Raw genomic sequence first — 22,262 nt, 5'->3', positions numbered from 1 at the left:
AGAAAGTTACTTTTAGACCATTAAATAGAAGGCAGCCCCTGGTTAAAAACAAAACAAGCAGACAAAAACAGAACAGAAAAAGGAGAAAAAGAAAACTAAGGTGTTTGAATGTATACATACTTGGCCTCAGAATGAAATGTGATATGATTTGTATTTGGACTATAGAGATAACACTTTTCTGAAATCACAACTGCTAGACACCTGGACCCTAAGGGGAAACTGCCAGTTGCAGATAATGCAGACAATGGTTCTAAGAAAGTGGAGTCAAGCTCCAATCCTTAGCGAATCCAGCTATACTTTTCTTCCATGATCTAGGAAACAAATGAGGGAAGTATTTAAAATAAAACAGAACAGGATTCTGTTGCTTTCTTGTACTTCTGGAAGAAAAGACAAATCTCACTTGGCGGCCGCTTTGGAGGGGATGATTTTAGTCTCCATTTCTTCCTCCTCTGTGTCCTCGGCAGTCACACCTTTTCTAGGCAGTCTTCCATCCCCCCAGACTCGAAGCGTACCTTGCCCCTTCCTTAAAAAAAACACTTTGAATTCCGTTCCTTGGCTTCCTACGATTGCAAGGAGCTGACTGCCTACAATACTCGGCATATCCCAAACCATTTCGGGATAAACCTTTTGCTTTCATGAGAGGCCACAATAAAACAGCACCAGTCACCACAACAAACAGTGTATGTGGTGTCCTGGCCTACAGCCAAAGGCCCATAGAAAATAGATGATCTTAGTGGCATTTTTGGTCTATGGACAGCAAAGCACTTTATTAATAAACCAATACATTGTAAGTATAGAAACTGAGGACCTGGGAGTTGTGAGGGTCTGTAAAAATGTAGGAACCTGGAGAGCACTGTAACAAGTGACCATCATTTAAAAGATGTATGTGAATATGGACATATTTCTCAATGTAATATATTCGTAGTTACGTTCTTTAGCTATGTTAGGGTTGGAAAATGAACGCCAATTAATATTCTCCATAGACAAGAACAATTAGCCCCCCTCTGGCTTAGATCATGCACACGTAAGTACGATACTGATAAGGACTAAATAAAAGTCTAGTGGCCACAGAAGCAACAGAAGTTCACGGGGCAGCTTCCAGCAGAACAAGGAACTCTCAAATGAGAGTTGAGAATAATCGAGTTTGGCTCCCCAAAACTGCCACACCAACCTAGTGTGAAACAAGGTGGTTGGACTAGTTTTCTAGTTACCTCCTGCAAGATCGTTTTTTATTCTGTGAACTGCCTGCTATTGAGAATGCTAATTACCTAATAATCTAATGAAGGTCTCCACCTTGCTTTTTTAGTCACGAGTTAATTGCTTTTGGTATTCTCAAATGGGCTTATATATCAAGTCTTACATTCCCTAAGGGAGCCAGTCCTAGCACCTCCTGTACTTCCAAATCTTATCAGGGCAGATTCCAAAGCAACATTTACAGTTTCACTTTTGTGCAAAATTTCAAGCCCATGTACATGTCCATATTGTGAGAATCTACAGAGCCTTCATCAGATTCCATAAGGGAGCATTTGGGTTAAGAACAGTCAAGAATCTCTGCCCTAGAGGAAGCGGACTGAACCGTGTGTGCTGTGCACATGCATAAACATTCCATATTGATAGGTTCTGATAGATATCATTCCATATTGATAGACCGACTGATGTAGGAAATGCACAAATACTAGACTATATTTTAAATAAAAATCCTTTTCAAGATAACATTAATAGAAATCACCTTGAATACATTCTGGAAGAGAAGAACCAGACAGCAGATGTTTCAAAATGTATGAAAGAAATCAAAAGTGGCCTGCAGTTCTCGTAGGGAAATAAAAACCAGGACTTCTGGAGACATTTTCTTATTCTGAATTACCTTGCATTATGAATTGATGCAAATCACCGTTTTTTTTTCACTCCCTTGTGTAGGTTGTAATAATAACTATAGGTCTTCATATAGAAGCCCTTTGCAAAAGCAAAGTATTAATAATAAGTATTGATTCTCTTGCTGAAATCAGCTCTTCATTCTTTTCTTTTTTCTAAACTAGTTTCGGTTTGCTACTCCTAAAAGTTTAGCCATTTAAATAGGGACTGTAAGAGTATAGATGTAGTTGTTAGATTAATCTGTTCTTAAACCCATAAAGTTGACTTGGGATGAAGTAGCACCCCTATATAGACACTCAACACTGTAATAACATACTTTAAACAAGCACTCCAAGAAGTCCCTAATAGCTACATTTTCAGTTTTTAGCTTTGGGGGATGTCATTTTGTTAATATGACAAACTCCAAATGCTTTTTGATGCAAGCAGTAGTCCATGCCAAAAAAATAATTATCAAAATGAGCCCTGCCACATAGCCCCTCCCCTATTTTTTTTTTTTTTTTTTTTTTTTTCTTGTAGATTAACTGAGGCCAGGTTTGGTTCATTCTAAAACAAAGGACTTTCAATTTGTACAGCAACAGTTCCCATCTGGCCTATTCTCTTGCCAAGTCCTAAACCTGAGCTCGTGTGTCTAAAATTTCAGCAGCGACTTAGGCCATGTGTCTTTGCACTGAAAAAGAAAAGCAATTATTTTCGTGGGCGACCAGACGATTGCCATATCATCTATTGAACACAAACAATCCACTGAGCACCACATTAGCAGTTGATGAGTTTAGAGCTGATCTCAGCCACTCTGTCAGTGAAAAGAATGTGGATTCCTTCATAGTTGAAGAACTTTCTAGAATGAAAGATCACAGAGCAGTGGGTTAGGTCAAGAGAAGACTCGCTTGGGTCTTCATCCTACTAGCTGGTTGTGTGACTTTCAGGAAGACTCCTCATGTCCCCCGAGACTCAGTTTCTCCCAAATAAAATGTCAGATTGGGTGGTTTCTAATATTTCCCCCAATTCCTATACCTGTGTTGACCTCTTGGGTAGAGGTTTGTTGTGAGATGAGGAAATGAAGTCTGGGAGTTTGATTTTGTTTTCTCAGGTCTGATTTTTCCAATCTGAAGCTCTGCAGCCTAACTAGAAGATTTATGCTGGAAAACAACTCAAAAGTGGCAGCTGGCCATCCAGACCTTGGATATTCCTTTTGGCGGGAGTTTGTTTGTGTAGCACCTTCCATTTCTGTTTACTTAAAATTTGGCTCACTGGACCAGCCTCAAGAGAGACAACTTTTTCTTTTGACAAAGGTCCAGTGAGAGGGAAAGGGTCATTCAAAGGTAGCAGAATCTGCATATCCTCTCCAGCATCACGTGGCGTGATGCAGAGCACTCGGCCTCACAGAAAACATGGAGCCCTTGTGGTTTCCGTCCCTGTGAAGCAAAGCAGTGGTTGGAAAACACCAACAACGTAGTCTTTTCAGAGACCGTCCCTTCCTCAGGCACTGCTTTAACAACCAAAAATACTGGTGCCTGTTGAATGGCCCCAGTAGGACTTTTTTTCTGGTTTTCAGGGGCTTAGAATTCTAGTATCTCTTATCCTTAGCCATTTGGGTTCTAAAAATGTGACAATTAATAGATTAGGTTTGGGACTTCCCTGGTAGTCCAGTGGTTAAGAATCCGCCTTCCAATGCAGTGGACGCGGGTTTGAGCCCTGGTTGGGGAACTAAGATCCCACATGCTGCAGGACAACTAAGCCCGGGCCGCAACTACTGAGCCCGAGCGCCACAACTAGAGAGAAGCCTGCGAGCCGCAACAAAAGATCCCATGTGCCACAACTAAGACCCGACGCAGCCAAAAATAAATAAATAAATAAATAATAAATAAAATAAAATAAGTCTCTCTTCTGGCAATAAGCATGTTTTAAAATATACTCTTTTAAAAAAGTAGATTAGGTTCTCATAAAGGATATACCTTATATGTTAAGTACCTTATATGTTAAGTGAAAGCTATAACATATATGCATATGTCAAGTCATGAACACATCTGACGTCAAAGTAAACCAGTATCCTCACTTTTCCTGGCTCTCTGCTATGACCCCCTCCATGTCTTCAGGCTCTAGAAAGATGGTCAATACCCTGGGGTCATTCTGCAAGGACTCATTTTAGTTAAAACTGATTTAAAAACTTGTCCGCATCTGATTACATGTCAGCTGACTACTCAAGGCTCCTTCATCTAGGTCAGTGGGTCTCACTCAGGGGTAATTTTGCCCCCCACGGGGGACATTTGGTATTGTCTGAACATTTTTCAGTTGTCACAACTTGGGGGTGAGGGAGAGGGTGCTACTGATACCTAGAGGGTAGAGGTCAAGGATACTAATAAGTATCTACACTGCACAGGAGACAACAAAGAATTACTGAGCCCCAAGGTAATAGTGCTGAGATTGAGAAAACCTGCACCTGTTCATGGCCCTCTTGCAGATCTCAGAACTGGTAGCAAATTCCAGGGGTTCTCACATTTCAGTCATTAGAAAACCACTGCTGTGATATTTGCTAGGTCACATACACCAGAACTTTTATTTACTTAACATGTTTGTACAAATTAACTCATTTTTTAATGATTTAGCCTGCTCCTTACCAAAAATATCTGTGAAACTGAAGGTTTGATGTTCTGATTACATTTTTCAGTACACATAAAAATTAAAATATGATTATTATCAATATTAAAAAGGTGTACCCATGTCCACCTAAAAGCTTCTCACATACTACTGTGCCTGCCAGATTCCAGAATTATAGGCTTTCAAGTTAGAGTGGTTTCAGCGGTGTTTGAGTCCAGCCAAACTCTGCGGCCTGATTCCCTTAAATCACATCTTTGCCAAGTGGTCAGGCAGCTAGTTCTTGGACACTCCAGAGACGGGGAGCTCATTCGTTTATTCAACAGATATTGAGCACAGACACTCAGGAACTCTCCATGCTAGACCCGACATTAGAAAAGGGGGTAAGTGGTCGGGGGAGAGGGTAACAAAACAGAGTCTCCAACTTCACACAAGCTTCGTACAAGCTAGTGGGAGGATTTATTATCTTACTTCCCCCATATCTGCTATATACGGTTCCCAGTTTCTTTCTCATGTCTATCATTAAAAGAATGATACACTTGGGGGGAGAGTGAACATCCATAAATGATGACAGTCAGTCCCTGTATAACCCAAACGGTGGGTCCATGTATAACCCAAACTGTCTTTGTATAATTTCAATTTGTACACTGGACGCCCCAAGACCATTTCCACTTAATGGAATTAAATATGCAAAGGGCGGTTTGGCACCCTAATTGCTCCTTTCTGAGGATGCACAGAGGATGGGGGGTGAAGGTGACCTATGAACTACTGAGGAGCAGATTCTCCCTATTTTAGGCATTCTTTCTCCTCTTCCCTCCACTCTTTAGCCATTATCTCTGCTCCTGGAAGCACTGTATAATCCAGCGCTATAATCCACCGTTTTTACTGCTACCCCTGGACTGCTTGTCACTTATATAATACTTGCTTTTGCTTCTGCTGGTGAACAGTGCACTCCTTTCTGTGTTAGAACAAACGCCCTGAACTGCGTCATGTGTATGGCATGAAGTCCGCTGGAGAAGCTCCAGGTGCTGGAGGTTCTCAAAAACTCCTAGAAGTGGCCTTGTTATAAAATGTCCCCCCACTGAGCCAACCATGGAAAGCAAAAATCATGCAAGATTCAAATCTTGTCAAGTTTAAAAATGAGATGGAAACACGCCTTTTCTTATGGAGTAAAATGATAAACACAAACCTCCCTTTTTTCCATTAAACAAAAATATAGATAATCTAGAGCAAACTGAAGCAACCCCCTCACCCAGTGGACAGAAAGAGCGGCCTTTTGGTTGAAGATGTATTATGTACAAACGGCTCTGTAGACATTGGTTCATTTATTCCTCCCAACAACCTTATGAGGTTATTATTCCCATTTTATAGATGAGGAAACTGAGAGCCAGAGAGGTTAAACCCAGCAAGTAGGTACGGAACAAGAGTTTGAACTTCTGTCTGACTGAGCTTCTGCTCCCAGCCCTATAACTTAATTGGGCAGGGCTTCCCTCCTCAGAGCAGACTGATGTAAAAATGAATGGTTGTTTTGTTTCGTAGAGTGTCTCGGAACTAATAAACCTTGAGGAACAAGCCTGCAGTTGCTCTGTGGGGTAAGGGGTGGTGTTACTGCTTAGGTCAACAAGTGCCTGCGGGGGCAGGAAATGCCAATGTTACACAGGGCCTTTGAGTGCTGGGGAGAGAGACAGTGGCCTGCACCTGAAGTTGCATGTTTGTCTGGGTGAGTTCTTCTGCTTTCTTTTCCAGTGACATCACCCAGACCTTCCTCTTCTGTCTGCAGCGGGTGGCGGCTGCCCGGTTCCGTTCCAGAAATTTCCGCCGCCTCTCGTCCGGATCCTCATCCACCACCCTTCGCCGGCGCCCCCCTGTGGGCTGAGGCGGCTGTATTGTCTGGGTGGGCTGCATCTGTTGTGTCGCTGGTGAAACCTGCTGGGAAAGAGAGGGAGGGGGTGATGGGGAAAGAGAAGGAATGGCTGCGGCTGCGTAAGGTGTTGAAATGCAAAACACAGGGAGTGGCTTGTTTTAGTTAGCACATTACACTTGTTTTCTAAGAATGAAGTCAACAATGAAATCACGCTCGTGAAGAGGAAAAGCATCACCCCTCTATCTTCTATGATATTTTGGCAAGATACAGGGATGATCTGCAAAAAGAGAGTCAAGTAGATTTTTTTTTCCCCTGACTGGCATTTGGCTGAATCATGATAGAAGAAACATTTTTTTTCTCCTCAGATGTTAAAATTGTTTTATTTAAGGTGCCTTGTAAAACCTGAAAGCGCCAATGTATGGCAACGCGTGAAAACAGAGGTCAGGGTGACTGTCACCCTACTGATGAGTCTTCTGTCATCTGCAGAAAACTCCTTCTGGGCAGGTTGTGAATGCCTTTCATACTAATGGTGTCAAGACCATGTTCCTAGAACACACCTCTGGGACAGCACTGCCACTGTGACTCCTATCAAAAGAACCCCGTGAAGCCTGGAAAGCAGCTGAAATCCTTTTGTCACAATTTCACAGTTCTTACTGCAAATGCCTAGCTGGACCTGCAAACTCCAAATGGGCCTGTCTCCTCCTCAGAGCTTGACCAAGGCTGAGGGAGTTACAGGAGATGGTGAGTGGGTGAATTTCTAGGTGATTGGGAAGCGGGGCCTTTGAAAGTCCATCCTGACGCAGCACTGAGCCCTGTTAATACACCGTGTCTGTTGACAGGGAGGGGTGGTTATATATACTTACATTATAAGGAAATCCTAGGAGTGGCAAAGCACTTTATTAAAAAGTTTTACTATGCTTACAGATTCCTTGTAAGGTCTGCATGGGGCTCAACAACATCTAAGGTTTTAGGGACTCCCACACATATAGCTTTGTTTCCCTTCATACAGCAGACACTCAGCACCTAGTGAAATTTCTATGACTGACTGTTTATGAGTCTGGACACCTAATGCTTCCCTAATGCACTTCACTCCTTCCCTTTTCTTCATTCTCAATAAAGGGTGGTGTTGTTTTTTTTTCCCTCCCTCTCATTGCTCAGTCACTCAGGCTATGGCTGTAATACCTATAAAGTTGTTTTACAAGAGGCATTTAACCTGCAGAGATAACAGGCAAAAAGTTTTAAAAATGAAACCCAGCCACCTTTTCTACCGCATTCCAACCCTATGATTGAAATCAATCAGAACGACTGTAATTGCACTAATAATGGCTTCTGGTTGACATCAGCTGACTGATGATGATATATTTTAATCCTAAACTCTATCAAACCCTACATGACTAACTGTAAAAGAACCAGGCTCAGGACTGAGGTTAGATTGCATCTCAGTAATTTTGTTTAAAGCAAAGACATTTTCTAAAACTGTTTACTGGCAATTCCTTTCCTCCGAATCACAGAGGAATAACAAAATAAATTGTCTAAGATCTTACTCACCAGAGCGGCTGATGAAGATGTATTCCTTGTTACTGGCAAACGTTTAGCACTAGTCATTTCAGATGCAGTAACTTCTGAGCTAACCACCGCAAAGCAAAGCACTAGGGAAGAAGGTGCTAACCTGGCTATTTTTGCATTCTGTCGGGGTGGGGTGGGAGGGATAAATTGGGAGTATGGGATTAACAGGCAAAAAATGAATGAAATAAATTCATTCATTTCTTTGTATGAATTAGTGATCTCTCATTGCCAGCCCTAGACAAGACTCTCAAGTAGGCAAAACTGGGTTTTAATCTCCACTGCAGGGACCTCTCTTTCAATACTGTGTTCTCCCACGCTAACTTTAACAAAGCTTTATCCCCTGACGCTTCTCCTCTGCCTTTACCCAAAGGGGTAAGTTACATGGTGGTTTCAGGCGCAGGCCAAGTTCAGGGTCAAGGTGTGGTTTGGTTAGGAGAAATTCCTGGTGGCCAAGGAGTGATACCAGGACTCTGAAGTCACATCCTTATATGCAAAAGAATCACAAGAAGCCAGGAGAAATTGAAAATGCAACCCTAAGACCAGAATTTGTGTCTCTGATAATTATTGTTACCCATCATTATCTTTTTAAAATAGCATTCTGTCGGGGTGGGGTGGGAGGGATAAACTGGGAGTATGGGATTAACAGAGGCACACTACCATACATAAAATAGATAAACAAGAAGGATTTACTGTATAGCGCAGGGAACTATATTCATAGTTCTTGTAATAAACTATAATGGAAAAGAATAAAAAAGAATATAGATATATACATATCTATGCATAACCAAATCACTTTGCTGTATACCTGAAACTAACACAATATTATAAACCAACTATACTTCAGTAAAATACACAGAATGGCATTATGTTGACACAGATGCTCTGAAAATTTTGATCAAAAATAATTAATTGTAATTTCAAAATGACAGAATTTATTCCAAGTCATCTTAGAATCTCAGAGTTGGATGGCCTTAATAAACTTCTATTGTTCTGACAATCATACAATTAGGCCACATGACAAGAATCTCAATACCAACCAGGTTAATACAGTTAACAGTGGCATTTTGAATATGGTCTAAGTGATCTTGTTCAAATTTCAACAAGACCAACCTGGACTTTTTCTTTTTAGTAGCATAGGATAAAAAAGCAACTTTGTGCAGCCAATTATAAAGGCAACTAACTGATTGCATATACAATTGGCCACTTACTGACTCGAAATGGAGGGCAATTGGCTAATTTGTAATTAGCTAGTGAGTGGCTTTTATATTTAATGAACTGTTAAGCTTGTCTGTGAAGTAACTCGCTCACAAATGCAACCAAAACCTGATGCTATCCGTTTTTAAAAAAGATAAGTATACATGTGAATCTATCTGCCTATCTTTGACCTTGTATTATAGTTTTCTTTTTCCCTTCTAAATATATGTCCTACCATGGCACATGACTAAAAAGGTGCTTTGGATAGCATTTTATTGCTAAACTACTTGCTAAGCTTCTATCACATTATTCGGTTTGGAATTAATCATGGCTATCATGTATTGAAAATGTTGTGCCAAGGGCAAAACATTCTCTTATTTAATACTCCTAAGGGTCTATGAGCTTGGTCTATTATTACCCCATTTTACAGATGGGAAAACTGAGGCTTAGAGAGGCTCATCTACTGACCACAGTCATACAACAAGTAAGGTGGGAAAAGAATGAAAGTTTTCTCACTCCAAAGCCTGCACTCTTATTTGCTGTATAGAATACCTCTAAGAACTTTGCAAAAGTAAGCTTAGCTAATAAATAAGCTTATCTACTGAATGGAGAGTTGCTTATGGATAACACATTTTGTGGATGGCTGTCCAGGTTTGGTGTGTGTTGGAGGGGGTGGTGCAAGATCTCTAAAAGCTGCCTGGTGAGAGGTACAGAGGCAGACAATGGAGGAGACAGTGAATAAGTGTGATCCCAAGCTTCTGACACCATTCTGACCCAGCTGGTTGGAACCTGGCAGTTTGAATGGGTGGAGGGAACTGACAAAGGTCATCCCACTTGAAGGTCTAAAATGTCTAGGGCTAGCCATGCTCCTAGACATACCCTTCATCCACTTACTAAAACTCACTCGAGTACATGGACCCGCCTCTCTTCTTGGGCTGGGTGACGTAACGTCTGCCAGATCCCCCGACCCTCTTCCAGTTGTGTCTAAATGCTGGCTTTCTTTCTAGCCACTCCTGGTGACTTTCCACCACTGGGATTTGGCCTTCCTCTTGAACTGATCATCTACAGAGCTTGGCTCTCTGCCTGCTCCCTCCAACACATTTCTCATTGGGTGGGATGAGTCACCTTTCTTTACCATTTACACAGCACCTTACACCCTAACATCCATTACTGGGCCTCTTTGTCTGCCTGAAATTGTTACTCTTTATATTTTTAACATTTACTGTTATTCAGAAGATTGCCCATTGTATTTAACTTCCATTTTACAGGTGACAAAATTGAGTCTCTATGATGTTATAAAGTACCGCAGCTAGAACCATGGTTAGAATTAACTTATTTTTCTCATCCTTTATACACATCTTTCTTTAAAGCTTAAATTCTTAATCCTCCATTGGTGTTACTTTTTTAGGGTTAACTTTATAACACACTACAAAAATAGATCTTGGAGAACTTGAAGCTTACGTTTGCCCCTAGAAACTAAACCTGATATTTACCTTATTAGTTATAGAAACTATGATCTGGTAGGGTCTTATGGGTGACCATTACCTCTTAGGAAATGAACAGAGCCCCCCAGAGTGTCAGATAGAACACCTGGGCTTGTCAAACAAGGTTGCTGCCAGTGAGCCCCACATTCGAGCTTGTACTGTTAACGAGAAGGGAGAAAGAGATGGTGAAAAAGGTCTACCTGTGCTTGGTTGCCGGAGTGCAGGGGTGGGTGTGGCGAGGTCTGGTGATGTGCCGGGTGTGCATGAAGGTGGGAGTGGGAGTGATGATGTGGGTGGTTCTGCTGGTGATGGGGCTGAGGATGAGGATGGTGTGCTGGGTGCTGGTGCTGGTGCGGGTAGGGGTGATGGGCTGGCAGTGTCTGGTGCTGATGTGGGTGTGAGTGCATGTGATGGTGTGGCGTCTGGTCCTGACGGGACCCCATCATTTCCATCATGTGTCCCATGGTGTTCATATTCCCATTTGACATGGCAGCAGGGTGGTGAGTCAACGCAGCCTTCAACCTCTGAAACAGAACAAAACAAGAGGGGACAACTGAGGTCAGTCGTGTACACAATAGGGATTTTGAATCAAAATGACTCATATTTTCAATTTTATAATATTTTATGGTACTATTGTTAACATTTTTTTACTGGTTGCAGTATGACTTTTATATTAATTTCAAATTTTCATATAGATTATGGTAGGTAGAAGTATCAATGTCAGCCATGAATTAGTTAATTCAACTGTCACGGGAAATGAGCAGGATACCCTAGATATTCTGCTAAAAGGTATTTCCTACTATCCAGTTGTTAATCATATCCTACTGACAGCCAAATGCAAGTATAAACCCAATGGAACCATTCAATATGATAATGCCACTGAACAAAGGGCCCATCTGATATGGCACTGTGTTTTATGATGAGTCATAAGAATAAAAGATTTTTGCCTCTCAAAAGATTTCTCAGACCCAAAGAGGGAATAACTTCAAATTTTGGAATATAGGAACAGAACTAATGTTAAGTCTTCAAATTAGATTAGAAATCCATAACTTTTTGAGTCAATATGTAGATCTTTCCATTTGTTACTATGATACTTCTCACAGTCCCTTTAATAATCTAATTTTCTCACATAATAACGTTCTTCTGACTTTGGGAAGGAAATGAGGAAAGTAGAAGAATGTGGACCACTGCACTCCTACAGCTTCTTTGATGACCACACCACAGGCCAGGTACATCCAACACAAAAGCATCATCCATCAGTAAGCAAACAGACATGCACACAAATAACTTCTCCCTGAATCTGATCTCTAAGCAGGGCTCAGCAAGCTTTTCTATAAAAAGTCAGATAGTAAATATTTTCCTCATTGCATGCCTTAAGGTCTCTCACAACTACTCAACTCAGCCCTTTCAGCACAAAAACAGCTGTATACAGTATGTAAACAAATGACATGACTATGCTGTGTTCCAATACAACTTTACTTAGGGACAGGATATCTGAATTTCATACAACTTTCACATGACACGAAATGCTATTCTACTTTTGATATTTTTCCATCATTTTAAAATGTAAAAACCATTTTTAGCTCCTGTGCTGTGCAAAATTAGGCAGTGGGCCAGATTTAAAGAGTCTGGGCCAGATTTAAAGAATCAGTTGGCGGGGAAGACCTTCAAGATGGCGGACGAGTAAGACGTGGAGATCACCGTCCTCCCCACAAATATCAAAAATACATCTACATGTGGCACAGCTCCTACAGAACACCTACTGAACGCTGGCGGAAGACCTCAGACTTCCCAAAAGAACAGACGGCAGAGGGCGACTTACATGCAGAGGCGGGGCCAAATCCAAAGCAGAACCCCGGGAGCTGTGCGAACAAAGAAGAGAAAGGGAAATCTCTCCCAGCAGCCTCGGGAGAGCGGATTAAATCTCCACAGTCAACTTGATGTACTCTGCATCTGTGGAATACCTGAATAGACAACTAATCATCCCAAAACGGAGGCGGTGGACTTTGGGAGCAGCTGTAGACTTGGGGTTTGCTTTCTGCGTCTAATTTGTTTCTAGCTTTATGCTTATCTTAGTTTAGTATTTAGAACTTATTATCATTGGTAGATTTGTTTATTGATTTGGTTGCTCTCTTCCTTTTTATATATATATATATATATTTTTTTTTTTTCCCTTTTTCTCTTTTTGTGAGTGTGTATCTGTATGCTTCTTTGTGTGATTTTGTCTGTGTAGCTTTGCTTTTACCATTTGTCCTAGGGTTCTGTCTGTCCTTTTTTTTTTTTTTTTTTTAGTATAGTTTTTAGCACTTGTTATCATTGGTGGATTTGTTTATTGCTTTGGTTGCTCTCTTCTTTTTTCTTTTAATTACTTTTTAATTTTTTAATTTTAATAATTTATTTTTTTATTTTAATAACTTTATTTACTTTATTTTGTTTTTCTTTCTTTCTTTTTTTTTTTTTTCTTTTCTCCCTTTTCTTCTGAGCCGTGTGGCTGACAGGGTCTTGGTGCTCTGGCCAGATGTCAGGCCTGAGCCTTTGAGGTGGAGAGCCGAGTACAGGACATTGGTCCACCAGAGACCTCCCAGCCCCTCGTAATATCAATCGACGAGAGCTCTCCCAGAGACCTCTGTCTCAACGCTAAGCCCAGCCCCACTCAATGACCAACAAGCTCCAGTGCTGGACACCGCATGCCAAACAACTAGCAAGACAGGAACACAACCCCATCCATTAGCACAGAGGCTGCCTAAAATCATAATAAGTTCACAGACATCCTAAAACACACCACTGGACATGGTCCAGCCCACCAGAAGGACAAGATCCCGCCTCATCCACCAGAACACCGGCACCAGTCCCCTCCACCAGGAAGCCTAAACAACACACTGAACCAACCTTACTCACTGGGGGCAGACATCAAAAACAATGGGAACTATGAACCTGCAGCCTGTGAAAAGGAGACCCCAAACACAGTAAGTTAAGCAAAATGAGAAGATAGAGAAATACACAGAAGATGAAGGAGCAAGGTAAAAACCCACCAGACCAAACAAGTGAAGAGGAAATAGGCAGTCTACCTGAAAAAGAATTCAGAGTAATGATAGTAAAGATGATCCAAAATCTTGGAATTAGAATGGAGAAAATACAAGAAACGTTTAACAAGGACCTAGAAGAACTAAAGAGCAAACAAACAATGATGAACAACACAATAAATGAAATTTAAAAATTTCTAGAAGGAATCAATACCAGAATAACTGACGCAGAAGAACGGATAAGTGACCTGGAAGATAAAATAGTGGAAATAACTGCCTCAGAGCAGAATAAAGAAAAAAGAATGAAAAGAATTGAGGACAGTCTCAGAGACCTCTGGGACAACATTAAATGCACCAACATTTGAATTATAGGGGTCCCAGAAGAAGAGAAAAAGAAAGGGACTGAGAAAATATTTGAAGAGATTATAGTTGAAAACTTCTCTAATATGGGAAAGGAAATAGTCAATCAAGTCCAGGAAGCACGGAGAGTCCCATACAGGATAAATCCAAGGAGAAACATGCCAAGACACATTTTAATCAAACTATCAAAAATTAAATACAAAGAAAAAATATTAAAAGCAGCAAGGGAAAAGAAACAAATAACATACAAGGGAACCCCCATAAGGTTAACAGCTTATTAACGGTTATTTTTCAGCAGAAACTCTGCAATCCATTAGGGAGTGGCAGGACATATTTACAGGGATGAAAGGGAAAAACCTACAACCAAGATTACTCTACCCAGCAAGGATCTCATTCAGATTCGATGGAGAAATTAAAACCTTTACAGACAAGCAAAAGCTAAGAGAATTCAGCACCACCAAACCAGCTCTACAACAAATGTTAAAGGAACTTCTCTAGGCAGAAAACAAAAGAGAAGGAAAAGACCTACAATAACAAACCCAAAACAATTAAGAAAATGGTAATAGGAACATACATATCAATAATTACCTTAAATGTAAATGGATTAAATGCTCCCACCAAAAGACATAGACTGGCTGAATGGATACAAAAACAAGACCCGTATATATGCTGTCTACCAGAGACCCACTTCAGACCTAGGGATACATACAGACTGAAAGTGAGGGGATGGAAGAAGATATTCCATGCAAATGGAAATCAAAAGAAAGCTGGAGTAGCAATTCTCATATCAGACAAACTAGACTTTAAAATAAAGACTATTACAAGAGACAAAGAAGGACACTACATAATGATCAAGGGATCAATCCAAGAAGAAGATATAACAATGGTAAATATTTATGCACCCAACATAGGAGCACCTCAATACAGAAGGCAAATGCTTACAGCCATAAAAGGGGAAATCGACAGTAACACAATAATTGTGGGGGACTTTAACACCACACTTTCACCAATGGACAGATCATCCAAAATGAAAATAAATAAGGAAACACAAGCTTTAAATGATACATTAAACAAGATGGACTTAATTGATATTTATAGGACATTCCATCCAAAAACAACAGAATACAATTTCTTCTCAAGTGCTCATGGAACATTCTCCAGGATAGATCATATCTTGGGTAACAAATCAAGTCTTGGTAAATTTAAGAAAATTGAAATCGTATCAAGTATCTTTTCCAACCACAACGCTATAATACTAGATATCAATTACAGGAAAAAAACTGTAAAAAATTCAAACACATGGAGGCTAAACAATACACTATTAAATAACCAAGAGATCACTGAAGAAATCAAAGAGGAAATTAAAAAATACCTAGAAACAAATGATAATGAAAATACAACAACCCAAAACCTATGGGATGCAGCAAAAGCAGTTCTAAGAGGGAAGTTTATACCAGTACAATCCTACCTCAAGAAACAAGAAACATCTCAAACAAACAACCTAAACTTACACCTAAAGCAATTAGAGAAAGAAGAACAAAAAAACCCCAAAGTTAGCAGAAGGAAAGAAATCATAAAGATCAGAGCAGAAATAAATGAAAAAGAAATGAGGGAAACGATAGCAAAGATCCATGAAACTAAAAGCTGGTTCTTTGAAAAGATAAACAAAATTGATAAACCATTAGCCACACTCATCAAGAAAAAAAGGGGAAAGACTCAAATCAATAGAATTAGAAATGAAAAAGGAGAAGAAACAACTGACCCTACAGAAATACAAAGCATCATGAGAGATTACTACAAGCAACTATATGCCAATAAAATGGACAACCTGGAACAAATGGACAAATTCTTAGAAAAGCACAACCAACCTTCCAAGACTGAACCAGGAAGAAATAGAAAATATAAACAGACCAATCACAAGCACTGAAATTGAAACGGTGATTAAAAATCTTCCAACAAACAAAAGCCCAGGACCAGATGGCTTCACAGGTGAATTCTATCAAACTTTTACAGAAGAGCTAACACCCATCCTTCTCAAACTCTTCCAAAATATAGCAGAGGGAGGAGCACTCCAATACTCATTCTACAAGGCCACCATCACTCTGATACCAAAACCAGACAAAGATGTCACAAAGAAAGAAAACTACAGGCCAATATCACTGATGAACACAGATGCAAAAATCCTCAACAAAATACTAGCAAACAGAATCCAGCAGCACATTAAAAGGATCATACACCATGATCAAGTGGGGTTTATCCCAGGAATGCAAGCATTCTTCAATATACGCAAATCAATCAATGTGATATACCATATTAACAAATTGAAGGAGAAAAAGCATATGATCATCTCAATAGATGGAGAAAAAGCTTTTGACAAAATTCAACACCCATTTATGATAGAAACTCTCCAGAAAGTAGGCATAGAGGGAACTTACCTCAACATAATAAAGGCCATATATGACAAACCCACAGCCAACATCGTTCTCAATGGTGAAAAACTGAAATCATTTCCACTAAGATCAGGAACAGGACAAGATTGCTCACTCTCACCACTATTATTCAACATAGTTTTGGAAGTTTTAGCCACAGCAATCAGAGAACAAAAAGAAATAAAAGGAATCCAAATAGGAAAAGAAGTAAAACTGTCACTGTTTGCAGATGACATGATACTATACCTAGAGAATCCTAAAGATGCCACCAGAAAACTACTAGAGCTAATCAATGAATTTGGTAAAGTAGCAGGATACAAAATTAATGCACAGAAATCTCTTGCATTCTTATACACTAATGATGAAAAGTCTGAAAGAGAAATTAAGGAAACACTCCCATTTACCACTGCAACAAAAAGAATAAAATACCTAGGAATAAGCCTACCTAAGGAGACAAAAGACCTGTATGCAGAAAACTATAAGACATTGATAAAAGAAATTAAAGAGATGCAAACAGATGGAGAGATATACCATGTTCTTGGATTGCAAGAATCAACATTGTGAAAATGACTGTACTACCCAAAGCAATCAACAGATTCAATGCAATCCCTATCAAACTACCAAAGGCATTTTTCACAGAACTAGAACAAAAAAATTTCACAATTTGTATGGAAACACAAAAGACCCCAAATAGCCAAAGCAATCTTGAGAAAGAAAAACGGAGCTGGAGGAATCAGGCTCCCTGAATTCAGACTATACTACAAAGATACAGTAATCAAGACAGTATGGTACTGGCACAAAAACAGAAATATAGCTCAGTGGAACAGGATAGAAAGCCCAGAGGTAAACCCATGCACATATGGTAACCTTATCTTTGATAAAGGAGGCAAGAATATACAATGGAGAAAAGACAGCTTCTTCAATAAGTGGTGTTGGAAAACCAGACAGCTACCTGTAAAACGATGAAAGTAGAACACTCCCTAACACCATACACAAAAATAAACTCAAAATGGATTAAAGGCCTAAATATAAGGCCAGACACTATAAAACTCTTAGAGGAAAAGATAGGCAGAACACTCTATGACATAAATCACAGAAAGATCCTTCTTGATCCACCTCCTAGAGAAATGGAATTAAAAACAAAAATAAACAAATGGGACCTAATGAAACTTAAAAGCTTTTGCACAACAAAGGAAACCACAAACCATAAAATGAAAAGGCAACCCTCAGAATGGGAGAAAATATTTGCAAACGAAGCAACTGACAAAGGATTAATCTCCAAAATATACAAGCAGCTCATGCAGCTCAATATCAAAAAAACAAACAACCCAATCCAAAAATGGGCAGAAGACCTAAATAGACATTTCTCCAAAGAAGATATACAGATTGCCAACAAACACATGAAAGGATGCTCAACATCACTAATCATTAGAGAAATGCAAATCAAAACTACAATGAGGTATCACCTCACACCAGTCAGAATGGCCATCATCAAAAAGTCTACAAACAATAAATGCTGGAGAGGGTGTGGAGAAAAGGGAACCCTCTTGCACTGCTGGTGGGAATGTAAATTGATACAGCCACTATGGAGAACAGTATGGAGGTTCCTTAAAAAAGTAAAAACAGAACTACCATACGACCCAGCAATCCCACTACTGGGCATATACCCTGAGAAAACCATCATTCAAAAAGAGTCATGTACCACAATGTCCACTGCAGCTCTATTTACAGTAGGCAGGACATGGAAGAAACCTAAGTGTCCATTGACAGATGAATGGATAAAGAAGATGTGGCACATATATACAATGGAATATTACTCAGCCATAAAAAGAAATGAAATTGAGTTATTTGTAGTGAGGTGGAAGGACTTAGAGTCTGTCATACAGAGTGAAGTTAGGTCAGAAAGAGAAAAATACCATATGCTAACACATATATAGGGAATCTAAAAAAAAAAAAAGGTTGCGAAAAACCTAGGGGCAACACAGGAATAAATATGCAGATGTAGAGAATGGACTTGAGGACATGGGGAGGGGGAAGGGTAAGCCGGGACGAAGTGAGAGAGTGGCATGGACATATATACACTACCAAGTGTAAAATAGATATCTAGTGGGAAGCAGCCGCGTAGCACAGGGAGATCAGCTCGGTGCTTTGTGACCACCTAGAGGGGTGCGATAGGGAGGGTGGGAGGGAAGGAGACGCAAGAGGGAAGAGATATGGGGATATATGTATATGTACAGCTGATTCACTTTGTTATAGAGCAGAAACTAACACACCATTGTAAAGCAATTATACTCCAATAAAGATGTTAAAAAAAAAAATCAGTTGGCAATCAACTTGGTCGCAGTTTCTTCAAAATTGTTTTTTCTTGTACACAGACAATTATCATCATATCCTGAGGGGCACAATGTACTAAGTACTGTATAATGCAGTTACCCCTTGGAAATGTATCTTCTGCAGAGATGATATTCTAGTTGGCAAGCTTACATTGGCTACATAAAATATTTACTAGGGGACTCAAAGTTCTCTCCTGATTTGCATTCTTTTCTGATTGATGATGGTGGTGTGTAATCACTGTGAAATGGAAGAGTTGTATTTAAATGATGATCAAAGCAACCATGTGCCAGCCCTGTACAATATTAATGATTCTCAGCTGGTCAGAGTAAACTATTGATAAGTACCAATTCAATTCGTCAAAATCTTTAGTCAAATATAAACAGCCTTCACTTGTTAAAAAAAGGGGGGGGCAGTTTGACAGACTATATGTTAATATCTGATAATCACTGAATACATTTCCTGTGTCCTGATGCAGTAACCACTGAGCCCACTTGCCACCTCTTTCATGAGCAACATGTACCACACAGAAGCTACTGATCTGCATCTGGATCATCCTGAAAAAGTTAAGCTTCCTGAATCCCTGGGAATGATTAGATGCTGTATATTGTGTTTATTACTAAACAGAAAAGTGAACAGATACTCCTCATCTACAATTTTTAGAAATGATTTCACTGTTTTTATAAAAATGCTCATTATAAAAAATTTAAGCAACCCTTAAAAGTACAATGAAGTCAGCAACCAATGAACCAAATGCATTGTTTGTTTGGTGGGTGAACAGTATTCCAGACAGCTCTCTCTGTGCATATGTAGAGACAGAAGAACAAGTAGAATAATTTTATAACAATGGGATCATAATAGCACGTGGTTTAAAAAAACTCTTATTTGAATAGAACATAAACAAAAGAAGTGAACATTGGATGAATTGCTGGACTTCAGATACACGTTTCTTTACTCCAAGAAAAGTTTCTAAGTGACATCTCCAAACTTAAAAGTGAAGAAAATTATGAAAAAATATATTGAGATCATTATTTTTAAATTGACATAGCAAATACTGTTGATGGATTTTGAGACTATTCTTTATAATTTCATTATTATAAAAATATACAGCTGCATAGTAAAAAAACAAAAAACAAAAAACTACTACAAGAATATGTGGTGAGAAAGTAAAAACTACCTGCTTACCTTCTTCCTTCTAAGCCCCATTCCTCAGATATAACCACCAAGTATCCACAGACATATCCTTAACGTTTATCAGAATACGTTTGTGCAAGCCCTTTTTATGATATATCGTTTTGTATCTTGCTTTTTTTCACTTCAACAATACATATCTTTGACACCTTGCCATATCAGTAAAAATAGCTAATAATAACTGCTGGCATCAACTGAGCACTCACTACGTGCCACTCCTCATTCTGTGTTTGACAAGTATTAACTCACCTAATCTTCCGAACAACCATGCAAGGCACAAAGAGAGACTAAGCCACGTGCCCAAGCTCTCGCCGCTGGAGAGGGGTGGAGGTGAGTTACCTCCACAGCCTGTTCTCTACGCCAGCAGAGAAAGAGCTGAAAGGCTTGTCATGCACACTTTGCCAAAACAGGAATAAACTGTGTTATACCACCTCCCCATCATCAAAAGGAAAGGCAGAAAGAAGAGCAGGGCCCAGAAAAAAATGACAAGATGCCATTGCTGCACAGTCCAGCACACAAGTGGAGACCCAGATACACTCGTTCCAAAGCTTGGCAGAGGGAAGGGTGGGTGGTGAGAATTTCCAGGCAGCTCAACTGCAGCAAAGGACCATCCAGAGCTTAGCATGATCACCTCTCGTTACATTTATGAAGATGGGTACTTATATTTCCCCCCCCCCCCCCCGCCAACACAGATCTGATAAGGTCCAGGTATCTGTTCTCCCTAGCCCTACTTCCTAACTTTCAGATATATTACCGTTCTAGGTCTTTCCAATGTTCAGAGGATGAAGGTCAAGCCCTTAATATAGTATATGCATAGGCACTGAGGAGTGTGGCCCGGCCTTCCCATCAACTCTTTGCATTTGATCATCTTCTTGCCTGGCATGATCTTTCCTTTTCCTCAGACATTCTAGAGCTCTCAGCCGCAGGATCCTCCTTAGTAAAATTCTCCCTGGTCTCCTGGTCTAAATCAATTCCTGTTGTTACATGGACCCAGTAGAACCATATTCCTCTTCTTAAAATTCAGTTTGTAGTTACGATTTTTAGTACGATCATTCAATTAATACCCACCAACCATCCCAGATTATAAGCTTCATGACAGCAGGAACCATGTTGGATTCTGCTCAGTATTAAATTCTAAGCTTTAGCACAGAGCCTGGTACATATTGGGCACTGAATTCATATTTCTGGAATGAATGAAACTTTCTGAGGTTTAGGATGCGAATGTAGCATTTTCATCTTGGATCACTGCAGGTGGTATTCATATGAAAGGACAATTTTATCAGACAACCAACATTAGCAGAATGACTTCAGAAGTCATACAGGTAGGTGGACTACAAAAATACTGTCAAAAGAGATCCCCGCTCCACACCCTGCCTGCCCTCTAAAAATGATAACAGAAGGGACTTCCCTGGTGGTCCAGTGGTAAAGAATCTGCCTTACAGTGCAGGGGATGCAGGTTTGATCTCTAGTCGGGGAACTAGGATCCCACGTGTGGCGGGGCAACTAAGCCCGCATGCCACAACTACGGTGCTTGCACGCCTCAACTAGGGCCTGCGAGCTGCAAACTACAGAGCCCACGTGCTCTGGAGCCTGAGCGCCACAACTACAGAGCCCATGCACCCTGGAGCTGAGCGCCACAACTAGAGAAGAGAAAACCCGCACGCCACAACTAGAAAGAAGCCCACGCACCACGACGAGGAGCCCACACGCCGCAACAAAAGGCATGCCTCAACTAAGATCCTGCATGCTGCAACTAAGACACCACACAGCCAAAAATAAATAAATAAATAAAAAATAAAAATCTAAAAAAATTGTAACAGAAAAAAAGGAGACACAAATAAACAAAAGGAATGCACATTAACTTCATCTTGATACATCTTCCCTGAAAGAGTAGCATGGAAAATTGAAAAGCTGTTTAGCAGTGGGTCACTATGTTATCCCTTCAATGCTACAAACAACTTTGCCATCTTTAATTAGGAGCAAATTGAGCCTGACAAATAAATACTATGCACCAGATCTTCATCTCTCAAATAATTAGCTTGTACTGTTAAGGGAAATTACTTGATTGCCTCAAGTCTATTCTTGCAGGTTTCATGCCAAGACGATAATACTAATAAGCCTTATAACATTCCATTTAACTGTTCGTTCAACAAATATTTATTGGGCACTAATGTTAGGCACATTATTATTTGCCCACTACCCAAAGGAAATGGGAGATACATAAAACCAAAGCCTTTTTGAAGTACTGGAAAGAAAACACACACACCCGAGTGTGGAAATGAAGACTTTTAAGCACCCCTTAGAGAATCTCGGGCCTGTGGGTTGAGTCCACCCCCAAAGCACCAGCCTACCCCAT

General features: G+C 40.0%; 1 protein-coding gene across 7 annotated transcripts in view; it reads right to left on the bottom strand.

Moving 5' to 3' along the window:
* Positions 1 to 22,262, bottom strand: part of CREB5 (cAMP responsive element binding protein 5) — a 404,455-nt gene that overhangs the window by 5,386 nt on the left and 376,807 nt on the right. For 5 of the 7 annotated variants that reach the window (XM_068549214.1, XM_068549213.1, XM_068549217.1 and 2 more), the window contains 2 exons: positions 10,773 to 11,096; positions 6,163 to 6,393 (listed from right to left, as the gene is read on the bottom strand). In XM_068549214.1, coding sequence (XP_068405315.1) covers positions 6,163 to 6,393; positions 10,773 to 11,096 — 555 coding nt within the window. The remainder of the gene's footprint in view (positions 1 to 6,162; positions 6,394 to 10,772; positions 11,097 to 22,262) is intronic. The other 2 variants (XM_068549219.1, XM_068549215.1) reach the window with 1 other exon arrangement.

The sequence above is a fragment of the Eschrichtius robustus genome, chromosome 8 (genome assembly GCF_028021215.1).
Source record: "Eschrichtius robustus isolate mEscRob2 chromosome 8, mEscRob2.pri, whole genome shotgun sequence".
NCBI classification, from domain to species: domain Eukaryota; kingdom Metazoa; phylum Chordata; class Mammalia; order Artiodactyla; family Eschrichtiidae; genus Eschrichtius; species Eschrichtius robustus.
This window is presented reverse-complemented; position numbering and strand designations above follow the sequence as displayed.